General features: G+C 40.5%; 1 protein-coding gene across 1 annotated transcript in view; it reads left to right on the forward strand.

Moving 5' to 3' along the window:
* The window catches only part of LOC129624656 (ATP-binding cassette sub-family C member 4-like), a 161,707-nt gene that overhangs the window by 16,352 nt on the left and 121,047 nt on the right, over positions 1-24,308 (forward strand). Inside the window, 6 exon segments of the mRNA XM_055542816.1 lie at positions 6,270-6,494; positions 13,108-13,197; positions 14,492-14,655; positions 16,138-16,263; positions 17,861-18,110; positions 22,421-22,522. Coding sequence (XP_055398791.1) covers positions 6,270-6,494; positions 13,108-13,197; positions 14,492-14,655; positions 16,138-16,263; positions 17,861-18,110; positions 22,421-22,522 — 957 coding nt within the window.

Genomic DNA, 24,308 nt, shown 5'->3' on the forward strand with positions numbered 1-24,308 from the left:
TTTTGCTGGTTGTGTCGGTTTTAGGTAGAGGCTATAGGAAGGCACATATTTGTGTAAATCTTCACTTGGGAGCTCAATTAATGGGCAGGGATTAAGCAGAATCCTCTGCGTCCCAAAGTGAGCTTTGTGCCTGGACTCAGGGCTGGTGCTGCAAGAGCTGGGTGGTCTTTGCATTTATTTCCCAACCTTTTCTTCCATGTGTCCCTCACTTCTGCTTAACCCGGGAGGCTGACAAGTGGCTGCTAGTGGCAGAGATACTGTGGGCTCAAAGCAACCACTGAGGATCACACAGCAAGGGAGAGGAGGAGGGGACATTGAGCCAAGTGGACAGAGACCTGCAGAGCAGACCTGCTGTGTGCACCCTTCTGGTTCCGGAGAGCTTAGCATTAGCCATTAGGTGTCAGTAATATCCACAGTGATGACCTTGAGACATATATGAGGGTGATGCTTTTCAATTCATTAAAAAAAAAACAAAACTGTATTTTTACTGTCTCATTGAAAACTTTTTTTAAAAAATTGAACAATGATTGACTTAAAATATTATATTAGTTTCTAGTGTATAGCATAGCAATTCTATATTTTTTTTACATTATAAAATGATCACCCTGATCAGTCTAGTTACCCTCTGTCACCATACAAAGTTATTTCAGTGTTATTGACTGTATTTCCTATGTTGTAAATTACATTCCCATAACTGGAAATTTGTGCCTCTTTATCTCCCTCACCTATTTCACTCATTCTCCAATCCCCCTCAATCCATTATCTTTAATAAGTCAAGGAAATAGGTGACTCCATTAAAAAGATTACTTTCATAATGGTGACAAATTCAAAATTCTGCTTAGAAGTGAAACTTTTAATTACTGTCCAGGAAAGTTGGCTTCTAGAAGTGACTTTTCTTAAGAGTTCTTGTTCTGCCATGATGGCCTGTAAACAGCAGTGAGTTTTCTAAGCCCTTTGGGAAACAGCCTCTGCCATTAAGAATAGAATAGGTCTCTTCCCAGGACTCCTGTCTTTTGTGCAAACTGTAGAAATCATTACTAATTTTTCACTTTCTGGTGTGATGAGAAGGTTCTGATTTATGGTTACACAAAAGAAGCTGTGCATCTTTAAGTACAAATTTGGCCCAGCCCTGGAATCTCCATTTCTCCAAGCAGCCATGGCTCCTTCTCATGGGAAATGGTATTTAGAGACTATGTTGTGGGCACTAGGGGTGTTCACTGCCATTGAGTTGGCTATTGTTTCTCAGCTTTTTCACTGGACAAAGATATTATACATTTTTTGTAGTAAACAGACCTTGAGTTTATATGGATATTTCCAGTCGAAATCGGATTCAGGGCAGTAGTGCTTGTACTTGATCTTTTTACTCTTAGATTGCTATCTCTTTTCCTCTCATAATCCTTTCTCTTTTCTGCTATGCCTAATGGTGGCTCAGATGGTAAAGAGTCTCCATGCAGTGTGGGAGACCTGGGTTCTATCCTTGGGTTGGGAAGGTGCCCTTGAGGAAGGCATGGCAACCCACTCCAGTATTCTTGCCTGGAAAATTCCATGGATAGAGGAGTCTGGCAGGCTATAGTTCCTGGGGTCACAAAGAGTCAGACACGACTGAGCAACTTCAGTAAATCCCAGTTCTCAAGGATACCGACATAATTATTCATTTAAAAATCTTATAATATCAACACTATTAACCATAATGTGACTTTTGAAAGCATATTGTTGTTGTTGTTGCTGTTCATATTGTTCTTAGATAGGCATATCACACAGGGAATGTGTTTTCAATTTTTTTTTAACCACTTTTAACAGTTGTTTATTGTATAACTGCCGGAGAAGGCAATGGCACCCCACTCTAGTATTCTTGCCTGGAAAATCCCATGGACAGAGGAGCCTGATGGGCTGCAGTCCATAGGGTCGCTAAGAGTCATACGTGACTGAGCGAATTCACTTTCACTTTTCACTTTCATGCATTGGAGAAGGAAATGGCAACCCACTCCAGTGTTCTTGCCTGGAGAATCCCAGGGATGGCAGAGCCTGGTGGGCTGCCATCTCTGGGGTCGCACAGAGTTGGACATGACTGAAGGGACTTAGCAGCAGCAGCAGCATTGTATAACTGCCAACCTACTGGATGGATATAGTTTTTGTTTTATTTTACTCTGAAATTTTATGAATTGATTTTGAAAACTTCATTGTTTTATAATTATAATTCTGTATAATGTTTTCACAATTCCAAAGTCAAATCAACAGAAGAGGCTATTTTTAAAGAAGACTGGTATCCTTGTTCCATTCTAATTCTTCTCCCTCTTTAGATATAATATTACAAATTTGATTCATATTTTAATTTTGTAAATACTGTATTTTATGAACATTTATTTTTTTCCTGTGTTTCGAATGAAAGGTCTGAATTTCATATTTGGAGTCTCAAGAGTTTGGGTTCATAAGGAATTTTCTTAGAAGTATGATATGTAACACGGAACTCAGGTTTAAACCTTCTGTGGTACTTGTAAGTCCTTCAAAGCAGGTCCATGGCCCCTTGAGGCCCAGATGCCCTGATGATGCAGGAGAATAGCAGCTGTTTCCATGGGATTAGATTCTACATCCAGAATCTTCCAGGCAGAGGGAACTTCAGGGTCCATCCTTAATAAGTTGAACCTAACCCAGTTTCTGGAGGCTTGGCTTCAGGCCTCAGAGTGCTCTTAACCCCTCCTAGGTGATGCTAAGGTGCAGTCAGGATGAAGACCACTGTGTCAGGAGGAGTGAGGTTATATTTAGCATCCTAATGTTATTATTTTCCCAGATTCACTGATTTTCCTCCTTAGCTCTGGATCTGTCTCAGCTCTGCTGTTTGTCACCTGTTCTCCCATTTCTGAAGGTAAATTGCCCCTTCATTTTTCCCACAAGCTCATTTTTCCTGCTTATATATTTCACTCAAGCATTTTTTCTTTGTTTGATATAGCTTGTTTCTGTTTTCTGTGTGTGTGTGTGTGTGTGTGTTTTTTTTTTTTTTTCCTTGGGAAGCAGAGTTGGTGGAGTTGGGTAAGAAACCTTTTAAGTATGTGTGGAAATGTAATGGAGAAACTATAATGAGTAGGGAAATTTTAGCACTTAATCCTGTGAAAAGTTCCCCTAAGAAGCAGGAAATGGGGCCCAAAGTCAAGTGCTTTCAGGAGGCTGAATACCAAGGACTCTACCAAGAAATGTCTGCCCCAGAGACTCTCAGATTCTTGTAGAAACTTGATCAAATGTTGTTGTATTATAATAGACTCTTTTAAAAAATCTTTCATGATTTCATAGTTGTGAAGAATTCCTATGAAGATGTAATAACTCTATTCTGAATTGGTTTGTGGAAAGAATATTCACAAATCAAACTTAGACTGACGTTAAAGATGAAGAGTTTGAGGGAACACCTTTTGATCTTGTGCCTGCTTATCCAGAATGTTTTAATTTGGTTAGTTTCAAGTTTGATAGGGAATATTTTCTCAGCTGTTTTATTCCTCACTAGTTGAGGATTAGTATCCAGAATAGACAGAAGAGTAGAAGCTATAGGCCATGTACTGGCATTACTCCCTAGTGAGGCTGCTCACCTGGGTTATTAAAGACTGTCTCTCAGCAGATAAACCCAGACACTTAGGCAGTAATGACCTGCCTTTATTTTGCATTCTTTTTTGCTGAATTTCTTGCATTTATTAGTATTCTTTTAGATGGGTGATATTACTCTTACTCCTCCTGTAATTGGAACGATATTAGGATCAAATAGATGAGTAACAGACAGCTGAGTAACACCCAACAAAGGTCCATCTAGTCAAAGCTGTGGTTTTCCAGTAGTTATGTATGGATGTGAGAGTTGGACTCTAAAGAAAGCTGAGCACTGAAGAATTGATGCTTTTGAACTGTGGTGTTGGAGAAGACTCTTGAGAGTCCCTTGGACTGCAAGGAGATCCAACCAGTTTATCCTAAAGGAAATCCATCCTGAATATTCATTGGAAGGACTGATGCTGAAGCTGAAACTCTAATATTTTGGCCACCTGTTATGAAGAACTGACTCATTTGAAAAGACCCTGATGCTGGGAAAGATTGAAGGCAAGAGAAGGGGATGACAGAGGATGAGATAGTTGGATGACATCACTGACATCAGTTTGAGCAGGCTCAAAGAGTTGGTGATAGAAAGGGAAGCCTGGCAAGCTGTAGTCCATGGGGTCACAAAGAGTTGGACATGACTGAGAGACTGAACTGAACAGACAGCAGTGATTTCCAAAGAGAATCACAGTTTTAGGGCATTTTGGGATGGCAGGTGTTACCACTGAGCTTCTGGTGGAGAGCCCCAGGTTTGTAGCCTGCAGCACTGGGCTTCCCTTGATCATATCTGGGCTGGGACTGCCATGTGTTGTTTGATTTTTGCTTCTCTGTATAAGTCTCCAGACTTCTATCTCAGTAAACTGTATCAACTGTGTGTTTTACAATCTCTGAGGGGCTCTTCTTAAGCTCTTAGTGCCTCCAGGGGTGAATGAGAAGGCTTCCTAGAAATGTAACAGTGAGCCTTTGTGTTCTTGAGAACTGGTAATCTTCCTCTGATATGGTCATCTTACTCATAATTCTTCCAATAAACAGTCTTCTCTTCTCTGGAGAAGAGAAAGCTCCTATGACCTTGTGGGAGGTAAGGCAGGTGTTAAGGCCTGTGAACATGTGTGTGTAGAACAAGACAGACGTTTAGGACTTCAGTATCACATCCTTTTGAGAGATGGGGTGAGCTTTCTGTAAATAATCTGATCAGGCACTAGTTAGTTGAGCAGAAAATGCTTTTTAGTTATGCTTTGTGATTTGAGTTTGGGATTCTTCTCCTTCTCTTCCTCTTGTGGGTTCCTCAACATTTTACAGACAGAAGAGAGCTATCAAAAACAACCCTGTCAGGGGACTTCCCCCGTGGTTCAGTGGTTAAGAGTCTGCCTTCCAATGCAGGGGTCACGGGTTTGATCCCTGGTCGCGGAACTAAGATATCATATGCCTCAGGGCAACTATGCCGGCGCTTTCCAACTAGAGAAGCCTGCACACTGCAATGAAGACCCAACACAGCAAAAAAAGAAAAAAAAAGAAAAAAAATAGGTTTGTGTTGGAGATTTCTTGGTGGATGATGTTTTACAGTCGAGTAGACCAGTTAAAGTTGATAGAGATCAAATCTAGACATTAATTGAGAACAATCAATGTTATATCCTGTGGGAGATAGCCAACATACTCAAAATATCCAAAAAAAATCCCTTGAAAGTCATTTCACCATCTTGGTTATGTTAATCACTTTGATGCTTGGTTTCCACCTAAGTTAAGTGAGGGAAAAAAAAAGAAAAATCTTCTTGACCGTTATTTCTGCATGCAATTCTCTACTGAAATGTAACTATTAATAAAATGCTCCTTTGAGGCAATGAAAAGTGGATACTGTACACTAATGTGGAATGAAAGAAATCACTGGGTAAGTGAAATGAACCACCACCAACCACACCAAAGTACAGTCTTCATCAAGAGAAGATGGTGTTGTGTATATGGTGGGACTGGAAGGGAATCCTCTATTATGACCTTCTTCCGGAAAACCAAACAGTTAATTTCAACGAGTACTTCTCCCAGTTAGGCCACCTTAAAGCAGCACTTGATGAAATGTGTTGGAATTATTCAACAGAAAATGAATTATCTTCCATCAGGATAATGTAAGACCACATATTTCTTTGATGACCGAGCAAAAACTGTTACAGCTTGGCTTGGAAGTTCTGACGCAACTGCCATATTCACCAGACACTGCTCCTTTGGGTTTCTGTTTATTTTGTTTTTTACAAAATTCTCTTAATGGAAAAAGATTTAATTCCCAGGAAGACTGTAAAAGGCACCTGAAATCGTTCTTTGCTCAAAAAGATATAACGTTTTAGGAAGATGGAATTATCGGTTTCCTGAAAAATGGCAGGAGATAGTGGAACAGAATTTTGAATACGTTGTTCAACAAAGTTCTTGGTGAAAATGAAAAATGTGTCTTTTACTTAAAAACTGAAAGAACTTTTTGGTTGGGCAACCCAGTACTAAGGCTTTATTGTCTTTGAACGTAAGATTTTGGCTTATGTTAAAACTGTTGTCTGCTTGTCTTACTGGAGAGAGTAGATCTGTGTATTTTTCTTTTAGGTTAGCCATAAATGTAGCATTTTGTCAAGATGGCTTTTTAACATGCTAACAATAAAAGTAAAGCTTGTGTTAAGAAAAACTGGCATGACTTGTATTTCTAATTAAGGCTTTTTTTCTTTCAGGAAGGCACCAAAGTAGTTCTGCCCATATTTTTGGGGAAAATGATTAGTTATATTGAAAACTACGATCCCACCGATTCTGCCGCTTTGCACGAAGCCTATGGCTACGCGGCGGGGCTGAGCGCCTGCGTGCTCCTGTGGGCCGTTCTGCACCCCTTGTGCTTCTACCACATGCAGCGTGTGGGGATGAGGCTGAGAGTAGCCGTGTGCCATATGATCTACCGCAAGGTGAGTGTCACTCGGTACCACGGTGTGTACCTCCCCTGAATCCTCAGGGACATTTAGTTATCTGTAAATTAAACATCTTGTAACTGGGATCATTTACACCTTCCTAAAGAAGCTTGCTATTTGCATCAGGCCAATTTTGTTGCTGTCATTTAAGCAAACGTTACCAGTAAATGATGAAAAGTTTTGTATTGAGATCGGGTCAGGGCTGCCTTTGATATATTTTATCCACAGGTTTTTATGTAATATCCACGCAGCTTGTAATGAAATCTAATTAAAAAATAAGTATAAAAAGTGTCAAATTGGTTTTCAGTGTTTTCATGCCTTAATCTTGTAGCTGTATTTGTGGCAATTTGTTGTTCATTAAGACCATCTTTTACATCAAATTTGTATTTAAAAGTAAACTTCATTAATCAGATTTATAAAATTAAATCTAGGAGCACAAAATGTATTTGAGAAAGGGAATGATTATATGTTTAAATGACCCATCTAGTCATATTGAATGTAATTGTGTGAACTAAAGAAAAATATAAATGGAATCCATGCCAAACATAGATTCTCTTGCTATATTCTATAGCTATGATTGTTTATAATGGTTTTAAAGAATAGAGCTGAATGTTGGGATGAAACTTGAAATCTTATGCAGCTTTTAGTAATTTTGGTGGGAATTTGTTGCTATTCATTCAAGTTGTTTTCTTAATTCAATATTTCCTTTTTATTTAGTATGCATTTTTTTTATTTTATTTTTAAACTTAACATAACTGTATTAGATTTGCCAAATATCAAAATGAATCCACCACAGGTATACATGTGTTCCCCATCCTGAACCCTCCTCCCTCCTCCCTCCCCATTCCATCCCTCTGGATTGTCCCAGTGCACCAGCCCCAAGCATCCAGTATAGTGCATCGAACCTGGACTGGCAACTCATTTCATACATGATATTTTACATGTTTCAATGCCATTCTCCCAAATCTTCCCACCCTCTCCCTCTCCCACAGAGTCCATAAGACTGTTCTATACATCAGTGTCTCTTTTGCTGTCTCGTACACAGGGTTATTGTTACCATCTTTCTAAATTCCATATATATGCGTTAGTATACTGTATTGGTGTTTTTCTTTCTGGCTTACTTCACTCTGTATAATAGGCTCCAGTTTCATCCACCTCATTAGAACTGATTCAAATGTATTCTTTTTAATGGCTGAGTAATACTCCATTGTGTATATGTACCACAGCTTTCTTATCCATTCATCTGCTGATGGACATCTAGGTTGCTTCCATGTCCTGGCTATTATAAACAGTGCTGCGATGAACATTGGGGTACTCGTGTCTCTTTCCCTTCTGGTTTTCTCAGTGTGTATGCCCAGCAGTGGGATTGCTGGATCATAAGGCATGTCTATTTCCAGTTTTTTAAGGAATCTCCACACTGTTCTCCATAGTGGCTGTACTAGTTTGCATTCCCACCAACAGTGTAAGAGGGTTCCCTTTTCTCCACACCCTCTCCAGCATTTATTACTTGTAGACTTTTGGATCGCAGCCATTCTGACTGGTGTGAAATGGTACCTCATAGTGGTTTTGATTTGCATTTCTCTGATAATGAGTGATGTTGAGCATCTTTTCATGTGTTTGTTAGCCATCTGTATGTCTTCTTTGGAGAAATGTCTATTTAGTTCTTTGGCCCATTTTTTGATTGGGTCATTTATTTTTCTGGAGTTGAGCTGTAGGAGTTGCTTGTATATCCTCGAGATTAGTTGTTTGTCAGTTGCTTCATTTGCTATTATCTTCTCCCATTCTGAAGGCTGTCTTTTCACCTTGCTAATAGTTTCCTTTGATGTGCAGAAGCTTTTAAGGTTAATTAGGTCCCATTTGTTTATTTTTGCTTTTATTTCCAATATTCTGGGAGGTGGGTCATAGAGGATCCTGCTGTGATGTATGTCAGAGAGTGTTTTGCCTATGTTCTCCTCTAGGAGTTTTATAGTTTCTGGTCTTACATTTAGATCTTTAATCCATTTTGAGTTTATTTCTGTGTATGGTGTTAGAAAGTGTTCTAGTTTCATTCTTTTACAAGTGGTTGACCAGAGTTCCCAGCACCACTTGTTAAAGAGATTGTCTTTAATCCATTGTATATTCTTGCCTCCTTTGTCGAAGATAAGGTGTCCATATGTGCGTGGATTTATCTCTGGGCTTTCTATTTTGTTCCATTGATCTATATTTCTGTCTTTGTGCCAGTACCATACTGTCTTGATAACTGTGGCTTTGTAGTAGAGCCTGAAGTCAGGTAGGTTGATTCCTCCAGTTCCATTCTTCTTTCTCAAGATCGCTTTGGCTATTCGAGGTTTTTTGTTTGATGGTCACTACATAATGATCAAAGGATCAATCCAAGAAGAAGATATAACAATTATAAATATATATGCACCCAACACGGGAGCACCGCAGTATGTAAGACAAATGCTAACAAGTATGAAAGAAGAAATTAACAATAACACAATAATAGTGGGAGACTTTAATACCCCACTCACACCTATGGATAGATCAACTAAACAGAAAATTAACAAGGAAACACAAACTTTAAACGATACAATAGACCAGTTAGACCTAATTGATATCTATAGGGCATTTCATCCCAAAACAATGAATTTCACCTTCTTCTCAAGCGCACATGGAACCTTCTCCAGGATAGATCACATCCTGGGCCATAAAGCTAGCCTTGGTAAATTCAAAAAAATAGAAATCATTCCAAGCATCTTTTCTGACCACAATGCAGTAAGATTAGATCTCAATTACAGGAGAAAAACTATTAAAAAATCCAACATATGGAGGCTGAACAACACGCTGCTGAATAACCAACAAATCACAGAAGAAATCAAAAAAGAAATCAAAATTTGCATAGAAACGAATGAAAATGAAAACACAACAACCCAAAACCTGTGGGACACGGTAAAAGCAGTCCTAAGAGGAAAGTTCATAGCAATACAGGCAACCTCAAGAAACAAGAAAAAAGTCAAATAAATAACCTAACTCTACACCTAAAGCAACTAGAAAAGGAAGAAATGAAGAACCCCAGGGTTAGTAGAAGGAAAGAAATATTTAGTATGCATTTTAGCACTTTTAATAAGACCTGACTTGGTGTGTTCAGTGATTTTGTGTTGAGAATTGCCACGGAATTATTCTATAGTTTAACCTAGTCTTAAGTAGTTTAAAAGAATTAAGGATTTAGCTGTTTTCACAAGGGTATTGCCACAGTGTTAAGAACTGAAGGGCTCTGTATAAACTTGACCCTGCATATCTCTTTGCCCTGGGCTGTTCATTTTTTTCTAGGAAAAAAAAATTATTTAGCTGTATTTTATTCTTGAAATTTGCTGAGAGAATAGATCTTAAGTGTTCTCACCACACACACGGAAGAATAACTATGTGCGATGATGGGTTTGTTTTTGTTTTCCTACTGTAACCATTTCCCAATGTTTATTTACATCAAAACATCAAATTGCACATAGTAAATATATTTAATTTTATTACAAATGAATAAAATTCTCAGTGAAAGCTGAAACCAAGCGATTTAAATGAAAATTATTGCTTCTTTTCCTATTTGTTACTTATCTAGAGCTCCTATTTCTTGGGAATACCTTACTGGGGAAAATGTAAAATGTCTTCTCCCATCTTTGCTTGAGCAGACTCTTGTTAAATCTCGGGACTGTGTGGACTCAGAGGCCTGGCATCTCACTGTCTGTGTTTGGCACATGAGCCCAGTTTCTCCTTGGATAACATATCTTCCAGTTAAGGGTCTTCATTGTCAGCCTTCGTTATTTTTGTTATTCTCTTGCACCTTCTGCCATTTAATAGACAAATACTCAAATTTCCCCACAAATTAGCTAGATGTTCATCTTTCCAGATCATACCTAGCTCCCATAAGTATGCAGGAAATTTCACCAGAACTGCAGTGTGAAAACCTTAAGTTAGATTTGAGATGATGGTTTAGTCAAACAAAGCTCTTTCTTTGCTACACAAGTGAGCCACTGTCCACCTGGTTTTTTTTCCTCTTCCCACTAACACTTTGGAATGTCTCCTTTGGGGAATCTGATCTGACCTTGTATGTTGCTTATGGGAATGTAAACATCTCCCAAAGCGTTCATTTACTGGCTTAATTAGCCTAAAACAATTGTTTCTTTACAAAGTCAGAAACTGTATACATAACCTGAAATTCCAGAAACATGGGAATTTCCTCGTGCACAGCCTTACATGTAGATTTCTACTGAGATGCAGAAATAAGACATTTCTTGCAGGTCACAGCTGGACCAATTCCTTAGGGTAAACCTGGTGCTGCCGAGCAGCTCTGAAAGGCCCCTGTGAACGTCTGTGGTTCATGCAGAGGCCCTGCCTCCTGATGCCTGGTCCTGAGAAGAAATCAGGTCGGGTGTTGGAAATGGAATGGCTGCTAAGTTCAAAGTCATAGTTTGTAATTTTGAACAGGTATCATGTATAGTGGAGAAGGAAATGGCAACCCACTCTAGTATTCTTGCTTGGAGAATTCCATGGACAGAGGAGCCTGGAGGGCTATAATCCATAGGGTCACAAAGAATCAAACGTGACTGAGTGACTAGTACACACATCATATATAAGATGACTTGTCATTTATTTACCTTTCTGCAGCTTTGATAAAATTGCTTTTGGCTTTGGTTCATTCATTTAAAAAAATTGTGGTAAAATATACACAACATAAAATTTACCATTTTAACTATTTTTTTGTTTTGTTTTTTAATTTAATTTTTTAACTTTACAATATTGTATTGGTTTTGCCATATATCAAAATGAATCCGCCACAGGTATAAATGTGTTCCCCATCCTAAACCCGCCTCCCACCTCCCGTTTGGTGACATTAAGTACATTCACATTTTTTGCAGCCATCACCACTGTGCATCTCCAGAATTTTTTCTTCTTCCCATACTGAACCTCTGCACTCATTAAACACTAACTCCCCAGTCCCCTCCTCTTAGTCATCACCCTTCTACTGCTTCTTTCTATGAATTTGACTCCTCTAGGTCCCTCATATAAGTGAAATCATACAATGTTTGTCATTTTGTTTATGCCATGTAAGTAGAATGTCTTTAAGATTCATCTGTCTTGGAGCAGATGTCAGAATTTAAGTCCTTTTTAAAGATCGAATCATATTCCTTTACATGTATATACAACTTTGTGTGTATCCATTCATCTGTTAGTGGACATTTGAGTTATTTCTACCTTTTGACTATTGTACATAGTGCTGCTATGAACATGGTGCACAAATAATCAGTTCAAGTTTATGCTTTAATTTGAGTACATTCTCAGAAGTGAAATTGCTATACTATATGTTAATTTCATGTTTGGTCTTTTGAGGAACTGCCATGGTCTCTTCTATTGTGGCTATATCAATTTTAACTTGAGGACTAAATGGAACATTTTTATGAACCATGACATTTTGTTTGGATCGATGGCTACAGCTGGTGGTCTGTTGAAACAGCTCAAGGTGGTCTGTTCTGGTTCCTCAGATCTCTAGGGAATTTTTGAGAGCCTTTTATCAAATGAAGGAATCATACAGCATAGGCTGTGCTTTTTGTCAAGTCAGCAGACTGGCATTAAGAACACAGGTTCCTCACAGGATTAGTGTTTTGAATATTATACTGGTTAGTTTTAGAATGAGGAAATTAAAACCAAAGTGTTTAAATGATGTCACACCTCATATTAATGACTGACCAGATTTATAGTTCAAGTCCCCTAATTGCTTTCCTTGAGGCAGCCTCTCCACTCTCATCTTGTTGTTGTTCAGGCAGTCAGTCCTGTCCAGCTCTTTATGACCCGGTGGACTGCAGCACACCACCCTTCCCTGTCCTTCAGTATCTCCTGGAGTTTGCTCAAACTCATGTCCATTGAGTCAGGGATGCCATTCAACCGTCTCATCCTCTGTTGTTCCCTCTTCTTCCTGCCCTCAATCTTTCCCAGCATCAGGGTCTTTTCCAGTTTGTCAACTCTTGGCATCAGTTGGCCAAAGTATTAGAGCTTCAGCTTCAGTATCTGTCCTTCCAGTGAATATTCAGGGTTGATTTTCTTTAGGATTGAGTGGTTGGATCTCCTAGCTATCCAAGGGACTCTCAAGAGTCTTCTCCAACACTACATTTCAAAAGCATTAATTCTTCGGTGCTCAGCCTTCTTTATGGTCCAACTGTCACATCTGTACAGGCCACTGAAAAGACCATAGCTTTGACTATATGGACCATTGTTGGCATAGTGATGTCTCCGCTTTTTAATATGTTGTCTAGTTTTTGGCTCAAAATTGCTTTGGTTGACCCCAAAGTCTATATCTATATTTCTTTATCCTTCAGGCAGGTCCAGGTTCACTGAGAAACAGGGTGGAGGGTTTTGCTTCTGTCTCCTGCTCCTCCCTTTGCTGTCCTTGTGGGCAGGGCTGGCGCCACATTGAATCATCAAAGGATGAACAAGGATCCCTAGAGCCCTGCTTTCAGGCATCATCCTGCTCGTCCTGACACCACACAAGACCCCATGAAAATACAGTCCATTTTGCTATGTTCTCAGACTGACTTGGTATCACTGTAGGAATCCGATTCTCTGTATCTTTCTCTCATTTCAGTCACTTCGCCTGAGTAGCTTGGCCATGGGGAAGACCACCACAGGCCAGATAGTCAACCTGCTGTCCAACGATGTGAACAGGTTTGATCAGGTAAGCTGCCCGAGAGATCCTCTTCCATTCCCTATCGTTCTCACTGAATTTAGCTTATTGGGATGCCAGGTGCCAGGATTTGGTGTCAGCCAGGGTTCTGTTGAGGACATAAGACAAGGGTTCTCTTTATCCAATGCTCATTTCCTCTGTGTGCAGCTTAGATGTGATAATATGTGTTGTCCTGTAGATGAGGGTTGTATTTTTCTGACATTGTCTGTAACATACCTTAGTAATAGACAGGCAACAGTGTTCTTGCCCAGCTTGATAAGTGTTCCTAGGGGTCCTCCTGGAGTGGCCCTTCTTGGTACGTGGTGTGGGTGTTGCGGGATTGTCTTCCTCCTCCTCTGGATGATGAAGGCCTGGTGGGCAGGGATTCTTCTTTCTCCTGTGCCCTGTTCAGTGCCTGCTACATAGTCAGCCTGGGAGGAAGATGCCAAGTGGGTGGTCCACAGCCAGACATAACCTCCTCTCTGCTGTCCCATCATACCCATTTCACACTTACCTTATGAATAGATCACGTTACCCAGAGTGTTGTAGCTGTTGGCCAGATTTGTATAGACTGTTTCTCTTTCCTGAATGATCCTGGCCTTTAAGTTTGGGGGCTTCCCTTGTGGTTCAGACGGTGAAGAGTTCAACTGCAATGCAGGAGGCCTGGTTTCTATCTCTGCATCAGTAAGATTCCCTGAAGAAGGAAATGGCACCCCACTCCAGCATCCTTGCCTGAGGAATTCCATGGACAGCGAAGCCTGGTGGGCTACAATCTATGGGGCCACAAAGAGTTGGACATGACTAAGCAACTAACACTTTAACAATCTTTCAATTATTCATTCATCAAACATGATGTAAGGCCTCTACTTAATTTGAATGTGAATACATCTTAATTTCTGCCCTGGAAAGGCCACAGCCTGTCTGGAAGGTAAATACACAAGTAGATATAGGAGAGTGTGGTAGGTACCATACTATAGGCTCTTCTGGGGAGATTGGGGCTCAATTTTGGGACAGAGAGAGTTTGGGGAAGCCCTGAGCTCATCTGTGTTGTGGACAAAAATCCATTTCTTCCATCAGTGCGGCTGGTTGGGTTCTCCCTGGCTATACCTGAGGCCAGCCCTTTGCTGCCCCAGAACAGTGTCATCTGGGGCGAATGCTTAGATTTCTGCTTCAGCAGGTTTAATATACACTGAGATCATTTCTGTTTAGGTTCCTTCCATTCCTTCAGAGCAGATTGTTTCTACACTGTCTCCTTACTGGTTTTATTGTATACAGTCCTAAGAAGGCTTTGTCTTTTTCTTTTAAGGTAACGATGTTCTTGCACTATCTGTGGGTGGGGCCACTGCAGGTTATTGCAGTGACTGCCCTGCTCTGGATGGAAATTGGAATATCATGTCTTGCTGGGATGGCGGTTCTCATTATTCTTCTGCTTCTACAAAGCTGCGTTGGAAATTCATTTTCATCACTCAGGTAAGAGAAGCACTGACTTAAAAAACAGGTGATATGGGCTTGGTAGCATTCACCATTTGCTTAATGCTTCTGTTCAAAAACAAAACCAGTGCCTTTTCTAGTCTCTTCTTTGCATGTGTTTTAGACTCTTCAGTCTTAGCCAGTGGAGGCTACAGCCCTAAGCTGCAGGCTGATTTTGAAGAGAGAAAGGTGATGACACTCATTGGCTCCTCCCTGCACCATACCTGAATAAGTGGAGTGTCTTTGAGCAGAAGATATATATATTGAAATTATTTAAGCATTATTAAATAGTAATAATCCTATAGGCTCAATTTTAGCTGCATGTGTTTTTGTTATGATTGTGGTAGAGCAATTTTCAGGTATCTATGTTCATGTCTTGTTTTTAATTCAGTGTTTCCATTAACTTATAAGAACCTCAAGGACAAGGTCAATCTTAATTAACTATGCTTTTATACAGCCCCACAGTCCCAGCACAGAGAAGGCAATGGCACCCCACTCCAGTACTCTTGCCTGGAAAATCCCATGGATGCAGGAGCCTGGTAGGCTGCAGTCCATGGGGTCACTAAGAGTCGGATACGACTGAGCTACTTCACTTTCACTTTTCACTTTCACACATTGGAGAAGGAAATGGCAACCCACTCCAGTGTTCTTGCCTGGAGAATCCCAGGGATGGGGCAGCCTGGTGGGCTGCCATCTATGGGGTTGCACAGAGTCAGACACGACTGAAGCAACTTAGCAGCAGCAGCAGCAGCAGCACAGTCCCAGCAGCGTATGTGATAGAACAGTGGCTGATGATGAAGGGCCTAATGGCGATGAGATAGACCTGAAGCAGGTCCCAGAAGGTTGGAGGTGGGTCATTGTCCTGGAGTCAGGTCATGGAGGTATTATGCTGTTTGAAGTTTTTTTTCCTTGAGTTTTTCTTCTTCTTCTTCTTCTTCTTCTTCTTTTTTTTTCTGTGTGTGTGATTTTACATGTGATGTTTTTGTCTATTTGAAATTTCCTTTCCTGTCTTGCTATGGAGAGATGTTTCTTACCCTTCAAGGCCCTGTTGCAGTGCTTCCAAGGTCTCTGAAGCTCTTGCTCTCCTTTCCCAGTGAAATTAACAGCCCGAACTTTTCTGCTCCCCAGCAGTTCACTCCTGTTTTATCACAGCACAGACACTGTCTTCCTGTTAGATTCAATGTCTTTTTGCCTTCCCTGCCCAACTGCGACCTCCTTGGGTGGAGAGTTTGTACCTGACTTACTTCAGGTCTTCCTCAGCCAGTACTGAGAGTTCTCCAAGTTACTCCTTGAATTGGGCTGAATGGTTGACTTCCTAGTTTCTTTGTCTCCATTTGCACTTTGAGAAGGACCTTCCTGTGATGTCAGCACAGAAGAGCTGTAGGGAGTCACCTGATTCCTGGTCCCTCCCTGTGCCCCCTGCTGCTGCTATGGAAAGTTGGGCTGTGGTCACTGAGGCTCATCTCACCTCTGTCCCCTCAGGAGTAAGACTGCAGCTCTCACAGACGACAGGATCAGGACCATGACTGAAGTCGTAACTGGCATCAGAACAGTAAAAATGAATGCTTGGGAAAAGTCATTTATAGACCTTATTACCAGACTGAGAAGGTAAGTTTTTGTACATATCACACCATATTTTTGTACTTTCCTCCCTATTTTTACTGACAGAAATCAGAAGTCTTAACAAGTTTTCACATGAAGATGAACTTGAATACTGTGAACTCCATACCTCATATGTGGCAGGAGGGTTAAGTGGAAGAGGGGGGTTATCATTTTAACCTGCTGTTCCATTTATGATCTTCTTAAAGGAAAAATTATATATGCTTCTGAAGATAGATAGTGAATAAACACATGAAAAATGTTCAACATCACTCTTTATTAGAGAAATGCAGATCAAAACTACAATGAAGTATCACTTCACACTGGTAGGAATGGCCATCAAGAAAACATCTACAAACAATACCCTTCTGCTCTGTTTGTTGGAGCGTAAATTGGCATAGCTATTATGGAAAATAGGCTGGAGATTCCTTAGAATGCTAGGAATAAATCTACCATATGACCCAGCCATCCCTCTACTGGGCATATGCCCTGAGAAAGCCAGAATTCAAAAAGACACATGTACCTCAATGCTCATTGCAGCACTATTTACAATAGCCAGGACATGTGCTTTCAGAGGGGCCATTACAATAGGCAGGCCATGGTGCCTGCCTCTGTCTGATGTCTCAGTGCCTCACAATTTTGTGATGTCTTATTCTCTTCCCCTACAAGTTCATGAGCTCCTGGAGGGGACAGACTGTGTCTTTCTGTCATCAGTGGGGAGCCTGGCCCAAGACTTGTGGTTATGAATGCTTGTTGAAAGAATGTTCAAACCCAGTCCAGTTGACCCACAGTGTTTATTTATTTATTTGTTTTATTTTGTTTTTATTTATTTATTTACTTTTTTATTTTTTAACTTTACAATATTGTATTGGTTTTGCCATATATCAAAATGAATCCACCACAGGTATACATGTGTTCCCCATCCTGAACCCTCCTCCCTCCTCCCTCCCCATACCATCCCTCTGGGTCATCCTAGTGCACCAGCCCCAAGCATCCAGTATCGTGCATTGAACCTGGGCTGGCGACTCATTTCATATATGATATTATACATGTTTCAATGCCATTCTCCCAAATCATCCCACCCTCTCCATCTCCCAGAGTCCAAAAGACTGTTCTATACATCAGTGTCTCTTTTGCTATCTTGTATACAGGGTTATTGTTACCATCTTTCTAAATTCCATATATATGCTTTAGTATACTATATTGGTGTTTTTCTTTCTGGCTTACTTCATGTTGGTGGGAATGCAAACTAGTACAGCCTCTATGGAGAACAGTGTGGAGATTCCTTAAAAAACTGGAAATAGAACTGCCTTATGATCCAGCAATCCCACTGCTGGGCATACACACTGAGGAAACCAGAATTGAAAGAGACACGTGTACCCCAGTCTTCATCGCAGCACTGTTTATAATAGCCAGGACATGGAAGCAACCCGCAGTGTTTAAAAGGGTGACGCTAAGCCTCTGCTTAGTTGGAAGAGTGAAGTGGTGATGAAGTGTGTGGTCCTGGTTTTGGGATGAAGCCCTGGATATGCACTGTGTAGTACCTTAATGTGAAGACTTGAATATCCATGCTTCTTTTAAAACCTCTTTCTTACTCTCCTTTCAGGGAGGAAATTTCCAAGATTCTGAAAAGTTCCTACCTTAGGGGCATGAATTTGACAACATTTTTCACTGTCAGCAAAATTATGATTTTTGTCACCTTCATCACCAATGAATTCCTTGACAACCTGATCACAGCCAGCCAAGTGTTTGTGGTCGTGATGCTATTCGAGGCTCTGAGGTTCTCGAGCACCCTCTACTTCCCCATGGCGATCGAGAAGGTGTCAGAGGCTGTTGTCAGCATCCGAAGAATCAAGGTTTTGTGATAAATAATTTTTTTTTTCAATTGTAGGTGGATTTTTTAATAAAATAGCTCCTTTTTTTGTTATCACTGTGTTCCAATTAGGTGATATTTAACTCTCTCGGTGTGAATGCTGGCAGTCTTCCCAGAATGTTGTAGGTATTTTTTTCTCTTATTAGGTAGAGTGTATTTAGTTCAGTTCAGTTCAGTCGCTCAGTAGTGTCCGACGCTTTGTGACCCCATGAACTGCAGCACGCCAGGCCTCCCTGTCCTTCACCAACTCCAAGAGTCCCCCAAACCCATGTCCATTGAGTCGCTGATGCCATCCAACCATCTCATCCTCTGTCTTCCCCTTCTGCTCCTGCCCTCAATCTTTCCCAGCATCAGGGACTTTTCAAATGAGTCAGCTCTTTGTATCGGGTGGCCAAAGTATTGGAGTTTCAGCTTCAACATCAGTGCTTCCAATGAACACCCAGGACTGATCTCCTTTAGGATGGACTGGTTGGATCTCCTTGCAGTCCAAGGGACTCTCAAGAGTCTTCTCCAACACCACAGTTCAAAAGCATCAATTCTCTGTGCTCAGCTTTCTTTGTAGTCCAACACTCTCATCTGTACATGACTACTGGAAAAACCAGAGCCTTGACTAGACAGACCTTTGTTGGCAAAGTAATGTCTCTGCTTCTAAATATGCTATCTAGGTTGGTCATAACTTTCCTTCCAAGGAGCAAGTGTCTTAATTTTATGGCTGCAATCACCATCTGCAGTGATTTTGGAGCACAGAAAAATAAAGTCAGCTTCAGTTTCCACTGTTTCCCCATCTATTTGCCATGAATTGATTGAGCCGAATGCCATGATCTTAGTTTTCTGAATGTTGAGCTTTAAGCCAACTTTTTCACTCTCCTCTTTCACTTTCATCAAGTAGCTCTTTAGTTCTTCTTCACCTTCTGCCATAAGGGTGGTATCATCTGCATATCTGAGGTTATTGATATTTCTCCCAGCAATCTTGATTCCAGCATGTGCTTCCTCCAGCCCAGAGTTTCTCATGATGTACTCTGCATATAAGTTAAGTAAGCAGGGTGACAATATACAGCCTTGATGTACTCCTTTTCCTATTTGGAACCAGTCTGTTGTTCCATGTCCAGTTCTAACTATTGCTTCCTGACCTGCATATAGGTTTCTCAAGAGGCAGGTCAGGTGGTCTGGTATTCCCATCTCTTTCAGAATTTTCCACAGTTTATTGTGATCCACACTGTCAAAGGCTTTGGCATATTCAATAGCAGAAATAGATGTTTTTCTGGAACTCTCTTGCTTTTTTGATGATCCAGCGGATATTGGCAATTTGATCTCTCATTCCTCTGCCTTTTCTAAAACCAGCTTGAACATCTGGAAGTTCACATATTGCTGAAGCCTGGCTTGGAGAATTTTGAGCATTACTTTACTAGCGTGTGAGATGAGTGCAATTGTGCAGTAGTTTGAGCATTCTTTGGCATTGCCTTTCTTTGGGATTGGAATGAAATCTGTCTTTATCCAGTCCTGTAGCCACTGCTGAGTTCTCCAAATTTGCTGACATACTGAGTGCAGCACTTTCCCAGCATCATCTTTCAGGATTTGAAATAGCTCAACTGGAATTCCATCACCTCCACTAGCTTTGTTCATAGTGATGCTTCCTAAGGCCTACCTGACTACACATTCCAGAATGTCTGGGTCTATGTGAGTGTGAGTGATTACACCTTCATGATTATCTGGGTCGTAAAGATCTTTTTTGTATAGTTTTTTGGTGTATTCTTGCCACCTCTTTTTAATATTGTCTGCTTCTGTTAGGTCCATACCATTTCTGTCCTTTATTGAGCCCATCTTTGCATGAAATGTTCCTTTGGCATCTCTAATTTTCTTGAATAGAGCTCCAGTCTTTCTCATTCTGTTGTTTTCCTCTATTTCTTTGCATTCATCGCTGAGAAAGGCTTTCTTATCTCTCCTTGCTATTGTTTGGAACTCTGCATTCAGATACTTGTATCTTTGCTTTTCTCCTTTGCATTTTGCCTCTCTTCTTTTCATAGATATTTGTAAGGCCTCCTCAGATAGCCATTTTGCTTTTTTGCATTTCTTTTTCTTGGGGATGGTTTTGCTCCCTGTCTCCTCTACAATGTCATGAACCTCCATCCATAGTTCATCAGGCACTCTGTCTATCAGATCTAGTCCCTTAAATCTATTTCTCACTTCCACTGTATAGTCATAAGGGACTTGATTTAGGTCATACCTAAATGGTCTAGTGGTTTTCCCCACTTTCTTCAATTTAAGTCTGAATTTGGCAATAAGGAGTTCAAAGTCTGAGCTACAGTCAGCTCCCGGTCTTGTTTTTGCTTGTATAGAGCTTCTCTGTCTTTGGCTGCAAAGGACATAATCAGTCTGATCTCGGTGTTGACCATCTGGTGATGTCCATGTGTAGATGTGCATTTCAGAAATCATAAGATTGGTTCTCATGTAGAGGCAGTAGTATATATAAGTAGCAGTAGCACAGGGCTCTAGTGTAGTGATGCCTGCAGAGTGATTAAAATGTCTAAAAGCAGGAGAAGCAAACAGATTGCATCTCCTGTGCTAACTCCAGTGACTAGGCAATGACTGTGCACAGTCCTGGGGTATAAGATTCCTCTCTGGACCGGGAGAGGAGGAATTTGCTGAAAGCTCCCTGCTCCTTGAACAGGAAGAGTGGCCTCAAATTCACTTCTCTGTGTTCGAAATTACTTCTTTCCTCCACAGTTGTTTTGCTTGTTGGTGTCTGAGCCTGGCTTTTGGATCTGCCTTTTTGACACAGTCCCTTTTTCATTTACTGCTTAATCCTCTCTCTCTAGTTGTCCCTCTTCTTTTCAGATTTGTAATTCCCACCATTATGTGAACTAAGAACTTCCACATAAACAATCTGGATTTAGAAAAGGCATAGGAACCAGAGATCAAATTGCCAGCATCCACTAGATCATCGAAAAAGCAAGAGAATTCCAGAAAAAGCAGCATATACTTCTGCTTCATTGAATCTGCTGAAGCCTTTGACTCTATTGGATCACAAAAAACTGTGGAAAATTCTTCAAGAGATGGGACTATCAAGCCACCTTACCTGCCTCCTGAGAAACCTCTATACAGGTCAAGAAGCATACATAGTTAGAACTGGACATGGAGCAGTGGACTTTTTCCAAATTGGGAAAGGAGTATGTCAAGGCTGTATATTGTCACCCTGATTATTTAATTTATATGCAGAGTACATCATGAGAAACTCTAGGTTGGAGAAAGCACATGCTGGAATCAAGATTGCTAGGAGAAATATCAATAACCTCAGACATGCAGATGACACCACCCTTATGGCAGAAAGTGAAGAGGAACTAAAGAGCTTCTTGATGAAGGTGAAAGAGGAGAGTGAAAAAGCTGGCTTAAAACTCAACATTCAGAAAATGAAGATCATGGCATCCAGTCCCATCACTTCATGGGAAATAGATGGGGAAACAATGGAAACAGTGACAGACTTCATATTTTTGGGGGCTCCAAAATCACTGCAGATGGTGATTGCAGGCATGAAATTAAAAGACGCTTTCTCCTTGGAAGAAAAGCAAAGACCAATCTAGACAGTATATGAAAAAGCAGAGACATTACTTTGCCAGCAAAGTTCCATGTAGTCAAATCTATGCTTTTTCCAGTAGTCATGTATGGATGTCAGAGTTGGACCATAAAGAGGGCTGAGCACTGAAGAATTGATACTTTTGAACTGTGGTGTTGGAGAAGACCCTTGAGAGTCCCTTCAACAGCAAGGAGATCAAACCAGTCAATCCTAAAGGAAATCAACCTTGAATTTTCATTGGAAGGTATGATGCTGAAGTTCTAATACTTTGGCCACCTAATGCCAAGAGCTGACTCATTGGGAAAAACCCTGATGCTGGGAAAGATTGAAGGCAGGAGGAGAACGGGATTACAGAGGATAAGATTGTTAGATGGCATCACTGACTCAATCAACATGAATTTGAGCAAACTCTTGGAGATGATGAAGGACAGGAGAGCCTGGAGTGCTGCAGTCCATGGGATTGCAAAGTGTTGGACACGACTTAGAGACTGAACAACAACAAGTACACTATATTATATGATTATATTGATACATACCATGAGGCGTAATAGTAGTATATATTATTCCATATGTTATTAATATGTTCTGATGTGAACTAATACTTTAAATACAGTTAACAAGACAGTATTTAAACTGTTCAAATTTTACAAACCCCAGGAAAGCAGTTTTTTTGTTTTTGCTTCCTGCAGTTTAAGAATCTGTTTTTTCCCTCTTTTCTATAGAATTTTTTATTGCTTGATGAAATAACACAGCTCAACCCTCAGCTGCCATCAGATGGTGAAAGGATAGTGGACGTGAAAGATTTCACTGCTTCTTGGGATGAGGTAACAAATCCTCCATTCCAAGATCCTGACTGCTAACAGACAACTGTTAAAGATTTATTGGAGAATTTTTAGATTTTACCCATGGTGTAAAATGTGTCTTACTCATTTACTGAAAGTATGTTATAATAATTCTCAAAATTGGGATTAAGATTTGTATCTAATGGAGATTAAGTATAAAATCAACCTCAGATGTTTGACATGTTGCTCTCTATCTCATTTTCAAGAGAGTTTTCAAAGTATTAGTACACTTTGAATTTAAAGTATATACATTTGTAGTGTTAGCATTTATAGAATTGGAGAGACAAAATGTTACAGTGTGATATGGGTTATCTAACAAATACACAACCAGTTGTTAAACAGGCTTTGGGAAATCAGCGTACATTTTTTGCCTTGATTATCAGACCACTGTATTATTCATAGAGTGAGGCCATGATCTGGATCTTGGCTGTGTAGTAGGGTGGGGTCTCCTGCTTCCTGAGCTTCTGGATGGTTCTGGATACTTTGGTGGCAGCCAGGGGCTGGGAGGAGATAGTAGGTGGGCACATGAGCACCAGTGATTCCCAGTTAAAGGATTATACTGTGTGGAAGCAGACAGGAAGAACTGTGATTTCCAACACTTGGTTTATTTGTTAGGTTCAGGCAAACAGAAAAACAAACAAACAAACAAACAAACAAACAAAAAAAAAAAACAGGGTCTGGTCTCAAGAAATTGTCAGTATCACACACACAGTGCAGCCCCTTTACCAACTGCAATGTTCCCCCAGCCCCTGGTTCCTTGATCTTCTGTGCACATCCTCCTGTATCAGTGTGGATTAGTCAGGAAAACAGAACCCTACCACGAGAGAGGGAGTTCCATGCAGGGAATTAGTTATGTAGATGATAAAAGAGGGAGGAAAAAGCAGAAAGGGAAAAAGAGTGATTCGTGAGACAACCCAGGGGTTATCAAAGGCAGGAAGCTGCTCCCATACCCAGGGCTGGAGGGACTCTTGGAGGAGGCACCTACACCAGAGGGTCCACTCTCCGGAGCTGAGCATAGGAGCCTGGCTGCTGTCAGAGTGGGGACCACAGAGCACATGTCCTGACTGTAGACTCACCCTGTATTTTGTGCCTGTGACTCTGTGGTGCCACCTGCAACATGTTCACCTGCTTCTGACTCAGCACCTGCTGTTCCCACCAACAACTAGTGGTTTGTTCCCATATACATGAAACCATGTCCCTGCGCATTCCGGACCTGGAAACTCCCACAAGGTGTCTGATCTAACCTGAGAGCTTCTCCTACCTTAATACAGTGGATTTACCTCCTGCTTGGTGTTTCTCGTCATAATGCTCTTGAAACATTTGTAGAAAGCACTTGATACAATTCCATTATAAAGGCCACTCTATGTGATTGCTAACACTTACTTTGTATGACCCATTAGCAGATTTTTTTTGTTCCAAGTAAACATGTAGATTTATTTTAAATCAATTCGGTATATGATACAGATTGGCCCTGCAGTTTTTAATGAACTGAAATAAAAATATCTGTATACAGCAGTATCTGCTTGTACAACAAATATATGTAAGGTAAAATAAGGAATTTCAGTTGTACTAAAGTCTGTGTGAATAAATCAGATGAAAAATCTGAATCTACTTTTTCTATAGTAAAAAAAAAAACAAATTATTAAAAACTCAAGATACTAAACTGCTAAAGGAAGAGGGGAAAAAGCTGTGAGTTCTCCTGTAAGTCTTTTCTGGAAAAATCTAATTCCATATTATGATTCTGTTAGAGCAGAATTCAAAATTATAG

The sequence above is a fragment of the Bubalus kerabau genome, chromosome 12, assembly GCF_029407905.1.
Source record: "Bubalus kerabau isolate K-KA32 ecotype Philippines breed swamp buffalo chromosome 12, PCC_UOA_SB_1v2, whole genome shotgun sequence".
NCBI classification, from domain to species: Eukaryota; Metazoa; Chordata; class Mammalia; order Artiodactyla; family Bovidae; genus Bubalus; species Bubalus kerabau.